The sequence below is a fragment of the Phocoena sinus genome, chromosome 13 (assembly GCF_008692025.1).
Source record: "Phocoena sinus isolate mPhoSin1 chromosome 13, mPhoSin1.pri, whole genome shotgun sequence".
Taxonomy (NCBI): Eukaryota; Metazoa; Chordata; class Mammalia; order Artiodactyla; family Phocoenidae; genus Phocoena; species Phocoena sinus.
This window is the reverse complement of record NC_045775.1, coordinates 61678963-61699720: the sequence shown is the minus strand read 5'-3', so window position 1 is coordinate 61699720 and position 20758 is coordinate 61678963. Positions and strand designations below refer to the sequence as shown.

The window sequence follows — 20758 nt, the reverse complement described above, 5'->3', positions numbered from 1 at the left end:
CGCAGCCTCCCGGCTCTATATAAACACGCGCATCGCCTGGCTCTCAGAGGCACAAATTCACATTGAGAGAAGCTTTTAAAACCATCAGCCCTGAAATCCTGCCTCCTGCTTTTTCCCTTCTTTCATTCCTTTTGCCTTCCTTTCTCCCCCCACCCCACCCCCCTTTCTTCTCCCAGCAGCAACTCCTGAGCCGAGAGACTGCGTCCCGGGACGGACTGCCTTTTCTTAATTGATACAATAGCCCAGCTCGGGTTTTCACCTCCTCCCCCAACCCCACCCCGCCTCACCCCTCCCGCCAGCCGCCGCCGCCGCCGCCCCAGCGCCCGCCCGGGGCTCTGTCGCCGGCTGCGTCCCGTCCGGGCCGCGGTCCGCCGGCTCCGCACCCGCGCCCGCCGCGCCGCCTCGCCCGCCGCGCCCGCCTCGGGGGTGCAGCGGCGGCTCTGGGGCTCCGGCGCGCCGCCCAGGGCAGCCCAGGGGCGCTGGGCTCGGCCTCTCCACTCGCCTCAGCCGGGGAGCCTTCCCTCTCGCACCCAAAGTTTCTGGGTTCGTTGGAATTTGGGGATTCAGGATTTTTTCCTTTTTTTTTTAACCTAGGAATCGGAGGGGAAAACTTTTGACAAATCGATCGCACTTTCTCTCCGCTAGTTCTCTGTCCCCCCCTCTTCCCCCCCCCCCAGCAGGGGAAGGGGCTTACGAGAGAGGCTCCCGCTGGACAAAGTTTTCCAAAGTTTTCCGAGTGTGATGGTTGCGGGGAGAGCTAATCCACCAGCTTGATTCACGGCTTCGTCTCATCACCCCTCCAGCAGCCCCTAAGTCCGCTATAAGGGAACAAACAAACAAACAAACAAACAAAGTTACACTCCGAGTCGCCTCGTGTCTCCTCTCTCTCTTCTTTTAGGCGATTTCCCCCCACTGTCTCCGCTCCCTTCGCAGCCTCCACTTCCCTTCCCTTGGCTCCTTGCTCCTTTTCTGTTTCGGCCGGAGGTGCCAGGACCCCCGGCGGCAGCCTCCCCTCCCCCGCCGCTCCCGTCCCTTCTCGTCTGGCCCTCCCCTCCCCCGCCGCGGCCAGCACAGCCAATCCCCCGAGCGGCCGCCAACATGCTCTTTGAAGGCTTGGAGCTGGTGTCGGCGCTGGCCACCCTCGCCGCGTGCCTGGTGTCGGTGACGCTGCTGCTGGCCGTGTCGCAGCAGCTGTGGCAGCTGCGCTGGGCTGCCACCCGCGACAAAAGCTGCAAGCTGCCCATCCCTAAGGGCTCCATGGGCTTCCCGCTCATCGGAGAGACCGGCCACTGGCTGCTACAGGTAAGGGCGCTCTAGCTCCGTTGCTCTCCAGGGTCCGCTAGCGGCGAGCACCAGGCGGATGGAGCCGCGGGCCGGCCAGGGGGCGCCGGGAGCCTGAAGGCACGGGTCCCCGCCCCGCCCCTTCCCTCCTCTCTGCCTGAGCCGCCCGGGCTTCCCCTGCCCGCCTGCGGAGTGGTTCCGAGCCCGCTGGCGCCGGGTGCGCAGGTTCAAGGGGCTGGTAAGAGAGGTTCCCGAATCCGAGAGGGCTCCCAAGACCGACTTTTTCCAGTCGCGAGCGACTCAACAGGGGTGCGTCGAGCGTCATGGGGGCTCCCCGCGCAGCGCGAGCCGGAGGGGGCATCCAGTCGTGAGCCGCTTTCGCCTCCCCTTCGCGCTCCAGGCCCCAGTCACCGTCGACTTCCCGGGCTTTGGCGGTGTCACTGGGACCCGAAAACTGAGTCAGGGAAAGAAAGAGTGGGCCAGTGGCAGCCAGGATTGCCCCTTTAAGACCCGGGCTGTGTTCCCGCCGCGTCACCGGCCACGCCAGGTACTATAGCCCCGTTCTATGGTCTGAGAAAGTGTGTGTGTTTTGTGGTGGGGGAGGAAGGAGGTAACCCAAGGAAAATGAGAAGCCTGAGACCCGAGGTTTCTCGGCTTTCGGAGAAAAGGGTCTATTTACTTACTGGGTGGGGACAGTTTAGCAGGGGAGAGTAACTTGGGAGAGGTGTGTGTGAGACCCATAGAGTGCGTTTGTGTTTGTTGTGAGACGCCACACAACCCGCACTGCTGGTGATAATGGGGGTGGGCGCGTCGGGGACCAGACCCAGGTAGGTAATGGGGAGATTAACCTGGAATTAACATCCTCAAGTGCTAGATAATCGCTTTTGCAATTCGATACACAGCAGGTTTTTCTTTGGGGGGGAGTCCTCTGGGTTAACCGCGGAAGGTGTGTTGTGTGGGCGTGTGCACGCGTGTTTGTCCGGCAGATGCTGTTAGGAGTTAGCAGAAGGTAGGCTGTACTGAAACAGTCTCGGCCCGGGAAAGCGGAGGCGGGAGGTGAACGCAGAGACCTGTGAGTTTAGAAGTGCGAAATCTTGGCTTGAAATTAACAGACGCGTGTAATCCGCGTGCACACACACATACACCCTGCGCAGCCCCGCCCCGCGCCAATTGACAGCAGAGCTGGGGCGGGAGGGGCACGCGAGGTTCCTCTGCCCTGCGGTTTTCCCAAGTCCCGGTATCAGCCCATCTCTTTGGGGGCCTATTCGTGCAACAAGGTGGGGTTCACTTCAACCAATGGGACCTCCCCCCGCCCCGCTGCCGTAAAGAAATCCCCAGAGCCTCTCCCGTGCCAACACACTTAAAGGGTTAACTGCGGCGGTGGTCTAGGCTTTTGGCCGAGAATTTAGGAAATAAAATATATTCACAGGGGCGTCGGCCCCTGCCGTATTAGAGCCAATTTGCAGAATTCGCGGTCTGTCACCGCCCCCCCTTCCTCACCGCCCCCACCCCACCCCCGCCACCAACGTCCCCTGACCTTTTCTCCGAATCCCACAAGGGCTTCTGGGGCTCCGCGTCCGACCCGCATGTAAGATGGGGAGGGGGAAGCAGGCCTACGCCACCCAATCTGTTCGCCCCCGGGGCCCTTGACTCTGAGGTGAGAAGGAAATGGGAGATGAGTGTAGAGAAGCACTGAAGGGGTTAATGGGAGCCCTCTGAATCCCAGCTTTATTTTTTCGGAGTCATTTATCAGATTTTACGGGGGGACCTCCAAGGGCTCTCCGTTTCCACCGTGCGCCATCTAAACAGAGCCCAGGGCTAAAAATACAACATTTTTGTATAAATTGGACTCGCGGCTCGAGCGGCCGCCCCTATGAAAGTCCTCTTTGTGAAGACCGTGGAAACGGCGGACAAATAACTCTTTATTAATGCCACAAAAAACGCACTTTAATTATAGTTAGGCAGATCAGAGGCGGGGGAGGGGGTGCCGCGGGAGAAAGGCGGCGGCGACCTCGGAAAATTCACAACCCAACTTTTGTGTCGAAAGAAAAGAAAAACAGAGGAAACGCAGGAGAGGAGAGTCAGACGTAGTGAGAGAGACCGGTACAGCAGACCGAGGGAGGGAACCCCGCTCTCTGCCCCCTTTTGTCGCACCTCCACCCTCGCCTTGATTTCTCTTAAAGGGGTAGACGCCGTCTAGAACCGCGGCAGGGTGGCGGGAGTTCTCCCCAACCCGCCAACCTGGGAGTGGGGCGGTGTCCCCCGCGGCCCAGTCCCCCTCCTGGAGGCGCGGGCGCTCCGAGCTCGCTCCCTGTCGCGCGCCCGGGCCGGAGGCACACGTGGAAAAGTGATTAGGGCTCCGGGTTCTGCAGAGTCACTTTTCGGCAGGGCTGGGGTGTGTACACATCTAACTGGCGAATGCTTTTCCGTGGAAGAAGGGAAAGTGAGGAGGGGGACCAACCCGGGAAAAGAGGAAGCGGAGTGTCCCTTCGGGGAGTGCATGACCCCACAGGTCTGGAGCCGGCATCCGCACGTCTGCAGGCGGGCAGGCGGGCAGGCGGGCAGGCGGGACGGCCTGACAGGTGGCGCCCCTCCCCTTCTCACCGGCTGTTGCCCTGGCCGGAGAAGGGTTAATGCAGGGTGGGGTGGCGAGCTACTTCGTCAAAGGTGAGCGGGACGCCCCTGCTCCCGCCCTTCGGAGGTCCCCTCTGTTTCCGGTACCCGCGTGGGGCCGACACAGCCAGCTCCTCCGAGCGCCGGGCCCGGGCCGGGGCCTGGCTCCACTCTGCTCGCGCTGCCGCCACCGGGGATCCGGTTACCTGAGACGGCGGCCCCGCCCAGCCCTACCCCGCCCATCGGGAAGCGCCTTCCTCTGCTCTCGCGTCCCAAACTCCAGGGCGACGACGAAAGTCCTCCTCAGTTATTTCCAGGGCGTATTGCATTAGGAAAATCGCGGCTGCCGGCCCATGACTCGACCCTGCGGAGCCCTCAGAGGGCCGCCGTGTCCCTTCGTGGCCCACACCAGCGAACGAAGGAAACCCCAACCCCCATCTGTAGTGATTGCCTCCGGGCACCGACCGCTCGCCGCTATAAATAATCTTTGGCCTGCGGCCACCCCTCAGGGTCTCGCCAGCCCGTGGCCGGGAGCCTGGAAATATTTATTCCGAGAGTCTCCCGAGCGCGAGGCGGGGGAAGTGGGAGGCGGAGGTTCTAGCTTCTGGTCCTGCAGTCCAGGATATCTTTTCCCTCCCGCAAGTCATTACTAAAAAACAACCCCCCGGGGGGTTGCCCTGGGCCTCTCGCCCCCTTGCTTTATTGATTATCCTCTAGGCCCCAGTTCCTATGCATGCTGCGAAAAATAAAACCTACGTGCGTGCATGCGTGTGTGTGGGGGGGTAGGGGACTGGTGCCCCGGGTGGGATCCTCCGCCCCTCCCCCGCGGGCCCTCGAGGCTGGGCCTCCCTGGTGTCCCATCTGGAGATGTGGGCCCTGAGAAAGTTTTTGCGTGGCACCCGCAGGGTTCTGGCTTCCAGTCGTCGCGGAGGGAGAAGTATGGCAACGTGTTCAAGACGCACTTGCTCGGGCGGCCGCTGATCCGCGTGACGGGCGCGGAGAATGTACGCAAGATCCTCATGGGCGAGCACCACCTCGTGAGCACCGAGTGGCCACGTAGCACACGCATGCTGCTGGGCCCGAACACGGTGGCCAACTCCATCGGCGATATCCACCGCAACAAGCGCAAGGTAAGAACTCTAGGCCAAGAGCCCCGCAACCGTGCTCTGATCTTCTCTCGTGCACCTCCCTCGGGGTAAGGAGTTCTCGGAGACTCGGGGACGTTCCTACCAGAATCCGCGCCCCCATTTGCACACCATGTGGGAGGATCCCGAAGCTCCCTGCCTAGACGGCTGCGATCCCAGATCCAGGGCCTGTACAGGCCTCTTCCGGGTCTGCCCTCTTGGTAAGCCACCAAGTCGTGCGCACTGCCAGGCCCAACGGGTGGCTAATTGGGGGTTGGTTTGGACAACTTGAACATGCGGCGACAGGGGCGTCCAACGCCTGTCAACGTCGTGTTCCACAAACCTGGAAAAAAGAGAGGGCGGACGGTGGCCAGCGCTCCTCCTTTTCGTCCCCTGGAATTCCGAGGACTGTTGACGGATCGTTCTAAAATCACACCTAGCTTCCCGGCCACAGGTTGCTTAAGGGCGACGCGGGCAGGCGCGGGGACTGGGGGCACCTTGTGGGCAGAGGTTGCTGGGCCTTGCTTGGGAGGGGTGAGGTGAAATTTGGGCCACTGCGCGCACCGGTCTGGACAGAGGGGGAAGGGCGAGGGGTGGGAGAACTTCGGCGAGCCGAGGCGCGGCGGGGGATCAAAGCGCACCTACCCCCTCCCATAAAGAGGAAGAGAAAGTGGGTCTTTATCCTGTGGATTTCCCGAGCGCCTGGAAGAGGCGCGGAGGAGGCGAGCCAGCGCGCAAGGGGCAAGCCTCCCCGCCCCCTCCCAGGGCAGCGCCGCCGCTGCGGCTCAGAGCGCGGGCGGCACGTGCTGTTTGAACTGCAGTAACCCGAAAGCTGAGCCGCCGGCGGGCGGGGCGCCGGCCCGCCGGCTTAAAGCGGCCGCGACTGGGGTGCGGGGGTGGGGAGGGGCAGCGCTGCACGACCTCCCTCCCTTCACTTTTTCCATTGGGTCAGAGGACTCACCCAGTTTGAAACCTAAAGGAAAGGGAGAGGCAGCCTCTGATCTCCGGGAAAAGTGGCAGAGCCTGGGAGACAGGAGAGGGCCATGGTGGGGCACACCCCTCCTCCGGACGTCTGTGTGTGAACAGGGGAGTTCATCCTGTACAATCTGTCGCCTTCCGAACTGCCTGCGAAGAGTAGTTCTCCGGAACAGATAAAAGGAGGAAAAATCAGAGGGGACTGGTCAGCACGTACACCACCCCGCCCGCCCCCCCCCCCCCCCCGCTAAAGCACGTATTTCAGGGGCTGGGAAAGGGGCTCTTGAAGTGGTCTTCCCATCTGCTTCACTAGAGCAGGAAGCAGCTAACAGAGCCCGGGGTCAGATGGGAGGGTTCTTGGGAGTGGCTGGGAGGGGGCCCGTAGGCTCAAGAATGGGGGCTCTTCAAATATGCCGAACACTCCTTTTTTTCTTAGTCTTTGTGACTCCACCAAAAGCGTATTTCAAAGAGTTAGGAGAGAGCCTGAGCCTCAGAAACCCAGCTCCAAAGAATGTGGCTGCTTTCTCATTTTATCTTTATAAAGACTTTGACAAGAACGCAACTACTGTCCCTTTCTCACAGAAGAGGAGCCCGAGGCTTGGAGAGATTGAGGGACTTGAACCAGGTCGGGAAAGGAAGAAAAGGCAGGGCAGGGCCTGCAACACGGGCATCCATGGGAAGAGTTGTTTCTAAGCCACCAAGTAGAGCCCTCCTCAGCCCTGCCCACCTGGGGCTGCCAGAAGCTGAGGGTCAGGGTGGAGGTGGGGAGGGAGTGCTGGGGGGAAGAAGGCTTGGTCAGGACCTGAGTGTGAGACCCTGGGGGTGCAGAGGGCTTTGGGGAGAGGCTGTTGCCCTGCAGTTCCCTGCACCCTCTGCCTGACTTGGCTTTGGGCCTCCAGGTGGGGAGGGCCCTCCTGGAAAGCTCCAAGATTTTGGCTTACATCATCCATTTGGGAGGAAGTAGCGGGGCACAGATGAATGCTGCTGGAGGAATACACAGGGGAGGAAGCTGGAGTGAGGGACAGGGTGAGGGGGTGGGACCTGGGTGGGGCCAGAAAGGAGGACCACAGATGAGGCATAGATAGTCTCTCTCTTTCAGGCACCCTTGCCCTCTAGCACCTTGCGGATAAGGGAGCAGCCAGAAACCAGCTCAGCCTGATAGAGGCTTGGGAACCCAAAGCAGGGTTTCTGTGTGCTAGTTGTGTGCTTGCTATGTGGCATGTGTGTGGGTCCTATGTTAAATGGGCAGATGAAAATATCCTTCCCCCGCCAAATCTCTAATCGATGTTCCATAAACTTAAGTTTACTAAGTAGCAGGCCTTAGATTAGATACAAGCATAGAAGCTAGAAACTTGGTCCTTGCCCTTAAGAAGTAGAATCTAGCTGGAGAGATGAGAAGAGAGTACTCAGAGGCACACAGGTTGGTCCTGGAGAGAATGGCCAGTCTGCTGGACCCAATGCCCAGTGGACCCAACTTGGCCAGTGTGGGGACTGCCCTGTGCCACTCACACTGCCTTAGCCAGCCCACGCTGCAAGCAGGGACCTGGCTGGAGAGCGGGCTGCTGGGCCAGGCCCAGCCTGGTTAGGATGTACTCGCAGGAAGTGGGGGCCAGGTGTGCTGAGGCCCTGCTGGCGGGGAGCTAGGACCGTCACTATTTCCACTGGGGCTGCTACTCCACCCCTTCTCTGGAGGTCTGACCAGGTGTGCTGGGAAAGGGGTTCCTCACAGCCACCACTGCACTCCAGGTGTTTGTCCAGTCTGCCCTGGTGGTCTAGGGCCAAGAGGGAGGGGTAGGGTTGCCAGGGAGAACGTCCAGAATACCTCGCCCAATCTAACAGAATCCTCTCTGGAAGCCAGGCCTGTGTCCCTATAGCTGCGACCTCAGATTCTGTCCCTCGTCCTTTGTTACCCCTTCCCTACCTGGGGCCAGGAGGTCTCTGGTTCATGGGGGAGGGACTGCATCTCTCTTTGTATGCAAAGAAGCTGGGAATTGCCCTGGAAGGGTGGATGGAGTCTGATAGGGAAGATGGGGCGGGAGGGTTACCAGAGAAGGGGGGTGGTTGTCATGGGTAGTTCTGGAAGCATCCAGTGCCCAACCCCACACACCAGGATCAGGCATTTCCTCTTTTCCTCTGGAGATAGGGCTGGGCCTCTTTGCACCAAAGGGCCAGCATCTTCGGGGCATTTCAGGCAGTGGCCTTGAGATTCTGTCAGAGAACTTGGAGTGCATCCAAGGATGAACTTAGCTTTGGAACTCTGGACTGGAGAGACCCTAGGAGTGGTCTTCTTGCCCCTCCTACCCTGACCCCTGGCGTCAGGGACTTCTGTGCCCGTGGCTGAGGTGGGGATAGGAATTAAGAAGCCTGGCCTGCCCACCCACTGATCTTCACTGACTTGGCCTTTGGGCCCCGTCCTGGCTCGGGGAGGAGCTCAGGCTCAGGGTTACCGCACTCGCCTCAGAAATCCTCTGTAGGCTTGGGTTTATGTCGGGATGGAGAGGCCAGGAGGTGCCTCAGCAAGAGGGCAGAGCCAAGAGGGCCCATGGTCATGGGGTCCTGGGGGAGGCTGGCTCAGACTGGCTCCAGGTGGCCTTTGAACCACTGCACAGCCTCTGGCTTCAAAGTCATGTCTGCCAGGCTCAGCTCAGGGCAGAAGTTTCCACCTGTGTAGGATGGGAAGGCAGTGGCATGGCCAGGCAGCCCTGCCACTGGGAGCTCTGTCCCCACCCCCTGGCAGAGGCACGGAGCCTTTGTGCTGTCAGCGGAGGTCCTTCACCAAAAATTACTGTAGCATCGGGGCTGCTGAGGGGGCAGGTGGCAGGAGCGGATGTCTCTGAAGGTCAGCGGGGGAGGGTGCCCACGGCCAGCCACCAGGGCGCCTGGGAGTGGGCTCCTCCCTCTGCGTGCCCTTGTGTCAGGCAGGGGTGAGTGGTGTGGGCCCTCCCTTTCACCCCCCTCCGCGTCCTTTTCCCAGGGCAGGGTGGGGTCCAAGGCTGTGATGCTGTGATGCTCGCTCTCCCAGCCTTGGGAGACAGTTGTGGCCTTGGCTGGAAGTGGGGAGGCTTGGCTGGGGTCTGCTCTGGCCCTGATCCCTCTAAGCCAGTTGTATCTGTTCCAGGTTCCTGGGGCTGAAGGGCAGGGCGGGTGTGCCTCCAGGGGCTGACAGAGTAGCCGAAACAGCTGGCCTTACCCTCAGAATAAATTTGGGCCCTAGAGGAGCGTCCCCTTCTAGCTCTTAGATACATCAAGAGCCCCCAGGACTGGTGGAGGGTGGCTCAGCGGGGTTTGGGTTGGTGGGAGGCAGGGTGTTCAGGGACCCTGGTGAGTGTGGCCAGTTGTGCCCCAGACTGTGACCTTGGGAAAGCCCTTCCTTCTTCGGGCCTCAGCTTTCTCAGGGGGTTTTTCTATGCTTGGAGGAGGGATAGGAGGGTCTGGACAGAACTCAGAGCCCGGCAGGTATGTGGCAAGTGCTGCTCTCTCCCCTCGTCCACAATGTGCTTTTGTTGTGTGTAGAAGAGTTGGGGGGACAGTCAGAGCCGGACTCGAGCTGGGGACAGATACTCTGCCCACAGATGCTAGGGACCCAGAAGGGGCATACCCAGGCTGGGGGATCTGGCCAGCCTCTCCCAGTCAGAAGGGCTGAGTGGGGACTGGCTCGGGAGGCAGCCAGGGTGGAGTGGAGGTCCAGTGGAAATGCCAGGCAGCTGAGGGATGACGTCCTTTCTTGTCCTCCCCCTACTTGAGCGTAAAGTACGCACCTTGGCCTCACCCCTGCGCTGTTCGGACAGCTGCCTCTGCGGCTGCCCGCCCTCTGTTATTCTTTCCACTCCTCAGGCCGCGGCCCTGGTGGCTTGGCGGGGTGGCCTGCCTAGGCCCCCACCCTCCCGGGCAGCTGCCTCCATTCCTCCCAGTCTGAGTCACTGGACCGGGGAGTGGGTCCCCTCTCTGGCTCTTCCTGCTTCTGAGGCTGCCCATCCTTCTCTCCATCCATCCACAGCTGCCAGTTGAGAAGGGGAGGTTATCGGGCTGAGCGGGTTAGCGTGCAGGGTCATGGGGGTCCAGTGAGCGACTCCCCTCCCAGGGGCGCTGGCTAAGAGGCAGGAGTGGGGAGGGAGGCCTGGGGGTGTGGGGGAGACATTTGTAGGAACAATTATATGGAGTTTGAGCCTTGACAAGCCCCCTGGTGGTTCCCCCGACCCTGGTTATGGATTCAGCTTTTATTACACAGGGAGAGCGAGAACCCAGGATGTGGGCTCTTGAGCCAACTGCATTGTTGGGAAAACCCATAGAGGTTGGGGGAGGGTTTCCAAGCACATCCTTCAAGGCCAGTGCCCGTCCTGGTCGGGGTATGTGCCTGGAGTTCCCAGGTCTCCCGTGCACTTCCGCCCTGCTCTCCCCAGTGCCAACCCTGATGGGATGTCCATACCTGCTTCTCCCTGTGCAGGGCTCTGCCCGAGCCAGGCTGGTTCCCGGTGACCTTTGTCCAGCATTCTTGGCTCACTTGTGGGAATTCCAAGGGAAGCCCCAGAGGGAAACAAAGCAGCCCTGGCTCCTGCTGCAACTGCGGTCAGGCCGTGGGCTCTGGGGCCTCTGGGAACCCTTCCCCTCTTCACGATGAGCTGCTCCGCCGGTGCCTTCACCTGTGCCCAAGTACTGACCCTGATCGCCCCCACGTGCCCAGGCCTTCCTGTGCCCTGGGCAGCACCTCCGCTTCCTCCTGGCCTTTGTGGTGGGCGGTGGTTTCTGGACTGCCCTGGCTTTGGGAAGTGCCCACGTTGTTAACCCTGGGCACGGTCCCAGGGATGAGGCCCTGGAGTTTCCCGGCGCCTGGGAGGCTCTGATGCCTGTGGAACAGCTGAGTGGGAGGCAGGGGCATGGACTTGGTGACCACCGAGCAAAGCCCCTTGAGCCTGGAGTGCCCGCAATCTGCCTTTGCTCGGCTTCTCATCTGGGTGGTTTCTCCACCTCTGGGGGCCTCTGAGGAGAATCATGGGACAGCCAGGAGGAAAGGGACCCCAGAGCATCCAGTTAGACTCCTTTCTGGGTCAAGGTAAGAGCCCTGGTCGTGGCTGAAATTCTTTCAGAAGCCCCACCCTGGGGGGCCTGCAGGTGCAGGCTTTCCTGCAGTCATTTCAGCTCCTGACCTTGCTCAGGGCCCCTTCCCACCTAGAGGTCAGGTGTGGAACCCCTGCCCTTGGAATCGCTCTGCCCGGTCCCAGGTCCCCTTGGGTCCTTCCTGCTCTCCGTGGCCCCCAAGGCTGGAGAAGGAGCGATTCAGCCGGCCATCGCTAGAGGGCGCAGGGAATGTAACCTTTGGGACAGACGGGGCAAGGCTTGTCCCTGGGTCCTGTCTGGCCACTCCCCGGGGTGCAGTGGGGTCCCTCAGAGCTCCGCCTTTGGTAACCTTGGGATGGCCCTTCCTGAGCCACCGTAGCGCATACGAGGTGTGTGAGTGGGGACCTGGCAGGCACTTACACCAGGTGACTGTTGCCGTGCCAGATTCTGGGCTTCTTTGAGGGGATAGCGTCTACTTAGGGACACACAGATACTGGTGTTCGTGTGATCTGTGCATTGAAAGGGACCACAGAGATCACCTGGTTCAACCTTACCAATTTACAGATGAGGAAACCATGAGGCCGCAAGGTGACTTGGCCATGATCCCACAGTAAGTTGGTGGATGATCCAGGAATAAAACTCGGGTTTCTGGGTGCCCAGCCTGCCTTTTCCCACCACCCACTGCATCTTCGGAGCCTAGCTGGCTTTGACTTCGGCTGGTCCTGGTCGGCATGGGCCTCTGCTTGATTCCCCCTCCACATGCCCACCTTTGGGTCCAGGTGTCCTGTGTGCTGGGGGCCCTGACCAGCCCCTGCTACGTTCCCTCCAGGGCAGTGCCCTTGACTCTGCCCTAGGTTGGCTGGCTTTGGCCAGACATGGCCCCCCTGCCCCTGCCTGCCCTACCTCCAGCCTCCCCACCGACACCTGGCAGCCATTATCATCCTGCATCCCTTGTGAGCCTGCTTGGCTCCCACGGACCACTTACCGCTCCTTCTGTGGGCTCTTTGCTGTTTCATAAGGGCCCCTAGCAGGCCAGTGATGGGCTCTGGGGCAGGGCCCCACTCCTACCCGTAAAACTCCTAGACCAAGAGTGGAACCTGGCATCCTAAGGACACTAGGGTCCAGGGGGGTGGGGCTGAGGCAGAGAGCACCCTGGCGGGAGGTGGCCCTGGAAATTCCCGGGGCCCTCACAGCTGAGCAAGGTGTGAGTGACCTGGCCAGGCCTGGGCTGCCCCTGGCCACCTCCCCTCATCCTTCTACATTTCAGCCGTCCCTTAGCAGCAGGGGCAGCCCCAGACAGTGCTGGCTTTTCTGCCCCTCACCGGCCTCCTTCCCTCCCTCCCTCTGCCCACCGGGAATTTCGGAATGAAAGTACTATTGTGAACGCCTGGCTGGGCCACTGAAGGGCCAGCACTGTTATTTCTGCAAACCAGCCCTCCCATTAGCCATGCAGGGCTGAGGCCAGGAAAATGTTACCTTTTCCTCCTTGAGCTGACTGCAGGGGAAATTCTCACATTTACAGTTTGTGCGGTGGTTGTGTTTGGGGGCAGGAGGGGAGGGTGGGCGCGTGTGTGTGGTTTGCGTGGGGTTGATGGGGGTGCGGCTAGAGGAGTACTTGTCTCCTTCCTCTGCGCTGCCCGCCCCCCCCGACCCTCGACTTCACCGGTGAACTTTCCCTTGGCCCCGGAGGGGGCACCCCCTTCTGCTCTGGACTCTGGGGGTCGGGGCTAAGCATGGTTGGTTGCCCGTGTGACCCACCGGCCAACAGTAAATAAACTAACATCTTACCCTCTGCTGTACACCCCGGGCAGCAGCGTGAAACTATGCGCAGGGGCATCTGGGTGAGGAGGGGGCAGGGAGGCTGAGGAACTTGCTCAGGAATCAGGAGGATAGCAAGCGAGGGAGGTGGAAACAGGGACTCACTGGCTACTTAAAATGGACCGGGAAGATGTGGGAAATTAAAAGGCCTTCTGTTTGGCTTTCTGATCTTTTGAGGTGGGAAGTCTTGCCCCCATCCCCGTGCCTCCAGACCCGGCCACACTGAAGACATTTGGATGGCACAGTTAACAAACCCCCTACGATCTCTACCCAGTAGGTATTTCCCAGGGAGTGAGAGCAGTCTTGGGTCTCAGGAAGTCCTGCTTGCAGTCTAGCCTTGGACTCTCTTGCTCTCCCATCAGTGGAGTAAAAGAGCCACTTACTGCTTTCCACCTCTTCCTTGTCCAGTCCATTCACCTGTGTTCTGTTCCTCCTGGGCACGTCTGCCCCGTGGCCTGGGCATTCGGGAATGGCCCCTGCAGTGGAGGGGCAGCCTCCCCTCCAGCCCTGCCCAGCGCCCTCTTGTGTTGTCCCCCACTCTGGTATGGCCACATCGCCTGCAGACCTGTTGGCAGCTGGACTGCCCAGTCCCCGGGCTTTGCCATTATTTGGAGCACATGATTTTCTGGGGTTTCAGAAAGGAATGCCAGCTCAGGTCACCCTGTGAGTGATGTTGAATGTCCCGACTTTATGAACTATGTTTTAATCCCGTCCTTCCCCTGCCTCCCCTCCACGACGTGGGCAGTAGGAGGGGGGTTCAGAGTAGAGGAGCCAGCAGAGGGACTGTGTCTGGAGACGGCAAGTCTTGAGCTTGGCCAGGGTAAGGACCTGGAGTTTCCCCTGATCACGGTCGTGGGAACGGTGCTTCAGCTGGGCCGAGCGGGCAGGCCAGAGTCCATCTGACCCTCTGCCTTCCAGGTCTTCTCCAAGATCTTCAGCCACGAGGCCCTGGAGAGCTACCTGCCCAAGATCCAGCTGGTGATCCAGGACACACTACGTGCCTGGAGCAGCCACCCCGAGGCCATCAACGTGTACCAGGAGGCACAGAAGCTCACCTTCCGCATGGCCATCCGAGTGCTGCTGGGCTTCAGCATCCCCGAGGAGGACCTCGGGCACCTCTTTGAAGTCTACCAGCAGTTTGTGGAGAACGTCTTCTCCCTGCCTGTCGACTTGCCCTTTAGTGGCTACCGGCGGGTGAGCACCCAGGGCCTGGGAGGAGAGGAGATGGGCATCCGTGAGCCCACCCTGAGGGAGGGGTGGCTGAATGCTAAGATGGTCACTGGTCACACAGACAGAGGGGAGGTTTCAGCTGGAGCCTTCACCCAGGGTCACTGCTGCTTAGATGGGAGCTCTCAGAAAAGTCCCCACCCTGCCCTGCCCGGCCTTGGGAGGAGGCCCTCAGTGACCCTGCCCTTCCCCTTGGGTAACCAGATGGCCTCCTCCCCGCCTCAGGGCATTCAGGCACGACAGACCCTACAGAAGGGCCTGGAAAAGGCGATCCGGGAGAAGCTGCAGTGCACGCAGGGCAAGGACTACTCAGATGCACTGGACATCCTCATCGAGAGCAGCAAGGAGCACGGGGAGGAGATGACCATGCAGGAGCTGAAGGTGGGGCACCCCTCCCCAGCCACCTCAGGCAGCACAAACGCCTGCGCTCCGTGCTGGGGCTGCTCAGGGTGGGAGCACCCACACGGACGGGGCCGCCCCTGCCCTCCCCATGGCTTGCTCTGCACTCAGTCCTGGTGGTGAGTGGTCCTCACAGCAGCTGGGCCCCACTGTCTCCATCCCACCCACAGTCCCATCTACCATGTTGGAAAAGATACCGAAAACTGGTTCTTAGTAACCCTGAACAGACACGGCGTCCGCAGCGTCGTTGACCCCCTCACTCTCCCCAGCCAGCCCCCCACCCCAGTATTCACTATTTCAGTGCATTTCTTGGTCACAGTAGCCCTAGGAGGTCACCTAGGGGAATGCAGGCCCAGAAGGAGAAGCCACTTGCAGGAGGGCAGCCTCAGCCCTTGGGGAAGAGCAGCCTTTTCAAGTGGGTGGCACTTGACACTCTCCCAGCCTGCCTGGCACTGGCGATGCCCCGTTGGGCTGCTGGCCCCAAGACTGTCCACACTGGGCTCCAAGAAGGGCTTCCTGCCTGCCCTTTCTTAGGGTGGATGTTCCACCTGAGGAGGGAGCATTAGTTCATCCTCGTCTAGACTCTGCCACTCTCGTGCTTGCCAGGTGCCTGTGGACACTTCACTGCCGACTGCTCTGTCCCTGCTGTCTCTGCTTCCCTGTATTCTAGCTCCAGTTTTTTTTTTTCCTCATGAGCCAGGAAGGAGCCCCAAAGACTTTCCCATTTCATAAGAAGTTTTGTGACTTGTAGGTGGTGCCATGGCAAGTAAAGGACCTGCTCTTTCACTCCCCTCTCTGGGCTCAGCATCCACATTTGTAAAATGCAGGGCTTGGAACAAGATAACTTGGTGGGGCCTTTCTGTGGGGCTACTGCTCCCCAGAGGACCCTGGAGGGGCCCTAAGTCTTCTGGGGACCACCTTCCCTCAGCCTTCTCACTGCAGTTCCATCCCAGGTCCTCGTGGGTATGACCCCAGACTGCTTTCCCAACCCCTCAGCTCTCTTGACCACCTACCAGACGTCCTCCTGCGGAGAGAGGAAGGAGCTGGGGCTGCCAGTCTGGAGGCCCAGGTTGAGACCCCGCACCTCACCCCCACTCGCCCGCACAGTGCCTGCTCCTTGGGATTTGCTCTCTTTCTGCTGTGAGCTCACTGCGCTCATTAGGGCTGCTGAGGCCGGCCCTGGAATGCGGCAGTGAGTGAGAAGCAGCCCTTCCCCAGGGGACTGGACCCGTGACCTCTGTTCATCGTGGCCCAAATGGCTCAGCAACGTGAGGCTCAGAGGAAGCAGCGGGGCCCAGCTAGATAACCCTGGGGCCTGGGGGGACACCGGCAGAGAGGGGTTGCCCCCAGGCTGGGGCCACCAGGCCGAACCCAGGTTGCAAGCGGTGCTTCTTTGCTGCTGCAGGACGGGACGCTGGAGCTCATCTTTGCCGCCTACGCCACCACCGCCAGCGCCAGCACCTCGCTCATCATGCAGCTGCTGAAGCACCCCGCTGTGCTGGAGAAGCTGCGGGAGGAGCTGCGGGCCCAGGGCATCCTGCACAGTGGCGGCTGCCCCTGCGAGGGCACGCTGCGCCTCAGCACGCTCAGTGGGCTGCACTACCTGGACTGCGTCATCAAGGAGGTCATGCGCCTGTTCACGCCCGTCTCCGGTGGCTACCGCACTGTGCTGCAGACCTTCGAGCTCGACGTGAGGCTGGGCCCATGGGCTGTGGCGTGGGGGGTTGGCCGATGGGAAACACCAGCTCCCTGTGGGGTACCTCAGCCTCATGGGGAGACGGTGCTTGCTTTCAGGGAGCTTTCAGGCTGACGGGAGGGACCCAGCAGGGACCCTGCCCCAGATGCTGGGTCAGATGCAGCCCAGCTGGGTGTGCTGTGAAGCTGCATGGGGACATCTATAAGTAGATGGACTGACGTGCCAAAAGGGGAGGCTGGCCAGGCCCCCGGGGACCACAGTGGGGTGCCTCCAGGAACATCTGGGTGGGGGCTGGCAGGCAGAAGGTCCTGGGTCCTCTCAGACCTCCTCTGGTTCTCACCACGGCATCCCACCCCTGCCCCTGCCTTGCCTCCAGGGTTTTCAGATCCCCAAAGGCTGGAGTGTCATGTACAGCATCCGGGACACGCATGACACGGCGCCCGTGTTCAAGGACGTGAACGTCTTCGACCCTGATCGCTTCGGTCAGGCGCGGAGCGAGGACAAGGATGGCCGCTTCCATTACCTCCCTTTCGGTGGTGGTGTCCGGACCTGCCTGGGCAAGCACCTGGCCAAGCTGTTCCTGAAAGTGCTGGCGGTGGAGCTGGCCAGCACCAGCCGCTTCGAGCTGGCCACCCGGACCTTCCCCCGCATCACCTTGGTCCCCGTCCTGCACCCGGTGGATGGCCTCAGTGTCAAGTTCTTTGGCCTGGACTCCAACCAGAACAAGATCCTGCCAGAGACGGAGGCCATGCTGAGCGCCACGGTCTAGGGCGCCAGGCCTCGGGGCGGGAGGCGATGGAAGGGTAGAAACCTGTGTGTGGGAGGGGGCTGGAGCCCGGGGAAGAGGAAGGGCCCCCCAGGCCTTGCCCGCCCCTCTTTCCCTCCCTGGCAAACCTGCCCCAAGTCAAAAGGGCTCTCGGGGGTCGGGCGTTCCCCCTGGCCCCTCCTTCTCTCTAGTCTCTCCAGTCCCCAACAGCTTAGCTCCCCCGGGAAAGGGCCTGGCCCCCCGCCCCGCCTGCCCATCACAGTGTTAGATGTCAGCTGTGCTGCAGCCTTTGCTTGTGATGTTCTGAACTGGTCTCTCCCCTCCCTTTTCTTTCGGACTCTTTTCATGTGAGGTCAGGTGGTTGATGTGGGGGGAGGGAGGAAAAGAGGTGCCCCCTTCGGCCCTCTCTTCAGCACTCCTTCCCCTCCTGCCTCGGCTCAGATGGGACGAGTGCCCCTCCCGGTGTGGCCACCAGTGCCCGCGGGGAACAGCATCCTGGGTAATAGAACACCAGTCACCCTTGGCAGGGTGGGGCCAGGCTGTAACCAGCCTGGAGGCCCACCCCTTGCCGTTTTGGACATTTGAAATTACCTATTGCTGCTACTTTTTCTCTCTTCTGACCTTAGGGCAAAGGAGCCCCAGGCCCTGTCCTCCCAGCCTCCTCCCTGGTGGCCCTGGGCACGTGCACTGACACCCGCACCTTTCTGCCAGGCAGCCTGGAGCCCACCCTGCTCCCTGTTACACATACACCCAAGGCCCTCGGCTCATGGATGGCCTTCCCCCCACCCCCATATTTATTCACTAATATAACCGAATCTTGGTGTTACTGGGACTGGAACAAGTATCTCCTCCATCCCCTGGCCTCCATCCCAGCTGTCCCCCGCAGGACTTCTGCAAGTGACCCAGCCACCACCCCCACCCCCCGCTGGCCTAGGGTCGAGCAGCTCCCCCAGGTGCCAGACCTTCTGTGGGTTCAACCTCAGAGCCTCACTCCCGAGGTGAAATCCAGCACATCTGCCTTTGTCCCCTGGCGGGGATGGGGAAACGGCCCACCGCCTCCCTCCTTGCTCTGTCAGAAACCTTGATCACCGGGGGTTTGGAGGCTGCTGCCGTGTCCCACTTGGTCACTCTTCACCCCAGTGCCCCCCACTCTGGCTAGTGAGTATAGGGAAGGATACGGGTTCTTTCTTCTGACGGGGAGCCAGGGCCTCCGTCGTCCCTGCCTCAACCCTCACCCTTTGCCCTTTGCCCTTGGAAAGGTGTCCTTGAAGTCCCTTCCCCCCTCTATGCCACTGTCTGCTTAGCCCAGCTCAGGGGTGCGGGGACCAGGTGAAAGCAAGGGGAGGTGAGTGCAGAAGGCAGCCCTTCCTCAGAGCTGACTCAGGCCCTCTGCTTGGTCTTGAGGCAGCTGAGGAGGGCGCTGCAGCGAGAGCTAAGGAGGAGGGTACGTGTGATTTGTCAGAAGTGATTTGGTTGAAAACCGGCTGGTCAGGGGATGAAAGAAGAGCAGCTCCTGCCACTGGCATTTTGAGTGTTGGCAATTAGGGATGCCTCCCGGGGATGGTTTGGGGCCTTTGGTGAGTCTCTAAGTGATTTTGTCTGTTTTCAAGTTTTTCTTTGCTTTTTGTGTTTCTCTGTTGGCTTTTGTTGTTATAAAAGTGGTGAATCCGCTTTAGGAGAAAATCAAAAACACACAGAAGAAGAATGCGGGACGCGGATTCCCCGGTCGCCTCTCCGTAGCAGTGGCCCGTGTGAGCAGCTCAGTGGCACCCCCAGTGGTGTTCAGTGGGCAGGCGGCAGCCCCCGGCTCCCGCCCCCATGCACACCTGCCTTGTGGTGGGCTTTACAGGAATGGCTCGTGCCTGCGGACTGTTCTGTCACCTTCATTCTCAAGTCTTTCATTTGGTTCCTACCTTTCCACTGTTAAAAGGCAAGTGCGGCACAGACGTTATTGGCAAAAATTGACATCAATAAAATGAGTAATATCTCTCAATCTCCCCCACCGCACCGCCCCATTCTGAAAAACAGGCAAAAATGTGTAAAGACTCATCAAAGCTTGAAAACAGCTGCATGGTGCACCAGAATCTGTTACCTACAAAAAAGCCCGGTGTCTGGAAGGTTCATGCTCCTCTCAGCTGACCCAGCTTGCCCTGAACCAAATGTCTTTGACTAAATATCGAGGATTGCAGTAAGTGCAGCTTCAGACAGGAAGCCTGCCAGGCCTGGCCCCCGGCGAGGGGCAGGGAGCTGGAAGGCTGCGGGAGACCTCAGTGGCCTTTGGTTTGGGTGACCAGCCTGGGAGGGGCAGAGAAGGCAAGGCCGAGGGGGATCCCTGTGAGGGAGGGAAGAAGGATCATTTGCCCCGCTGGGTCTCAAAGGCAATAAGAAGGGAACTGAAGAAAGCTCTTGACTGGCTGACAGGAGGGTTCCAATGTTGAGACTCACCCGTGTCTCCTCTTTACATCCATCCGTGTCTGTGTGCTAGTGTGTAGGTTTTATAGAGGTAGCATCAGATGGGCGATGTGTTCTTACTTAACCATTCCTACTATTGTAACTTGACATGAAAAAGACAAAACCCCACAAAACTCTTCCCGCCATGGGCTTGCAGATTGAAGCACTTTCAATGTTGGGCGCTGGCATTTGTGTTCTGGTCACCATCCTGACCCTGCCCAGATCGCTATAATATAATTTTATACACAAAACTTGTTTTTTCATAAATGTTATAATTTTGTGTCTGTCTTTATAAACTATTATAAGTACTATTTTTGTTATAATTCAAAATAGATATTTAGTATAAAGTTTCTGCTGTTAAATATTTGTTATTTAGTAAAATATGAAGTTTTTCCTCTATTGTAAACATGGTTCAAAATGTTAATATGTTTTTATCACAGTTGTTTTAATATTGAAAAAGCACTTGTGTGTTCTGTTTTGATATGAAACTGGTACCGTGTGAGTGTTTTTGCTGTCGTGGTTTTAATCTGTATATAATATTCCATGTTGCATATTAAAAAAGTTGTGCATTTTGTGATTTTGGAAATACTCAATGTGGCTCTTTTATAGGCTTCTATAATAAACCTTGAGGACTCACCCTCGTTTGGCTGTCTGGTCTCTGCCTTCCCAGCTCCCTGAAAGGATCCTCCCGTCCACCCACCTTCCCTTCAACAACACCCAGTCCCACCTGTCAGGCAGGAAGTTCTTCCCCGCAGTGTTTGCCCTGAGGGGCCAGCCCCCATTCCCTGCATGAAAGCAAACAGAGGTCCCGTGACTGTATCCTGTGAGCGGTAGGTTCCCTGGGGAGGGGAGGATGTACCTGGAGGGCCACTGTCCCCAGAGACCTGTTGCAGCATGGGGCAGCTGGGGGCCGCGTCCCTGGCCATGTGGCCGGGCCTGGCTGGACCAGGTGTCTCGGTCCTGGACGTGGCAACCAGAGCACTGCAGAGTCCATCTTGTTCACACGAGTGAGGACACGGATGTCCACAGCCACGTGGCACACGTGAGCCACGAGAGCAGAATCCAGTTCTCCCGACTCCCAGCCTCATGCGCCGTGAGGCACTTCTCAGAGCCTGTTTCATGGGTGCTGCAGGAGCAAATGGATTCTGGGATCGAATCAGTCTGGGGAAGGGCTTAAACAGCGCTGGGCAGATTCCTTCACTGCGGGACTGCTCAGGACCTTGAGCCTGGGGTTGGGCATGCTGAGGGACTGAACGGTGTAGAGCTCAGAGGTTGCAGGGCTCCCCGAGCCCACTTGACGATGGAAACCATGTCCTCTTTGCCCATTCTCGCACTCTGTGAAAAGCTGCTCTG

General features: G+C 59.6%; 1 protein-coding gene across 2 annotated transcripts; it reads left to right on the top strand.

The window, feature by feature from the left end:
• The first annotated feature begins 421 nt into the window (after positions 1-421).
• LOC116764687 (cytochrome P450 26B1) lies at positions 422-20042 on the top strand. 2 transcript variants are annotated; one of them, XM_032653506.1, is made up of 6 exons: positions 422-1302; positions 4800-5024; positions 13785-14060; positions 14319-14474; positions 15898-16182; positions 16565-20042. In XM_032653506.1, the coding sequence occupies exons 1-6, from the start codon at positions 1099-1101 to the stop codon at positions 16955-16957; spliced, it is 1539 nt and encodes a 512-aa protein (XP_032509397.1). In that variant the 5' UTR covers positions 422-1098; the 3' UTR covers positions 16958-20042. The 2 variants fall into 2 exon arrangements, with proteins under 2 accessions (XP_032509397.1, XP_032509396.1); XM_032653505.1 differs by having other exon boundaries at positions 14298-14474.
• The last annotated feature ends 716 nt before the right edge of the window (positions 20043-20758 follow it).

Bases quoted from the DNA above. Each gene is read 5' to 3' on its own strand.
- LOC116764687 (XM_032653505.1), top strand. From the start codon at position 1,099: ATGCTCTTTGAAGGCTTGGAGCTGGTGTCGGCGCTGGCCACCCTCGCC. The intron at 5,025-13,784 runs GTAAGAACTCTA...TCTGCCTTCCAG, and splicing joins TCCACCGCAACAAGCGCAAG to GTCTTCTCCAAGATCTTCAG. The intron at 16,183-16,564 runs GTGAGGCTGGGC...CCTTGCCTCCAG, and splicing joins TGCAGACCTTCGAGCTCGAC to GGTTTTCAGATCCCCAAAGG.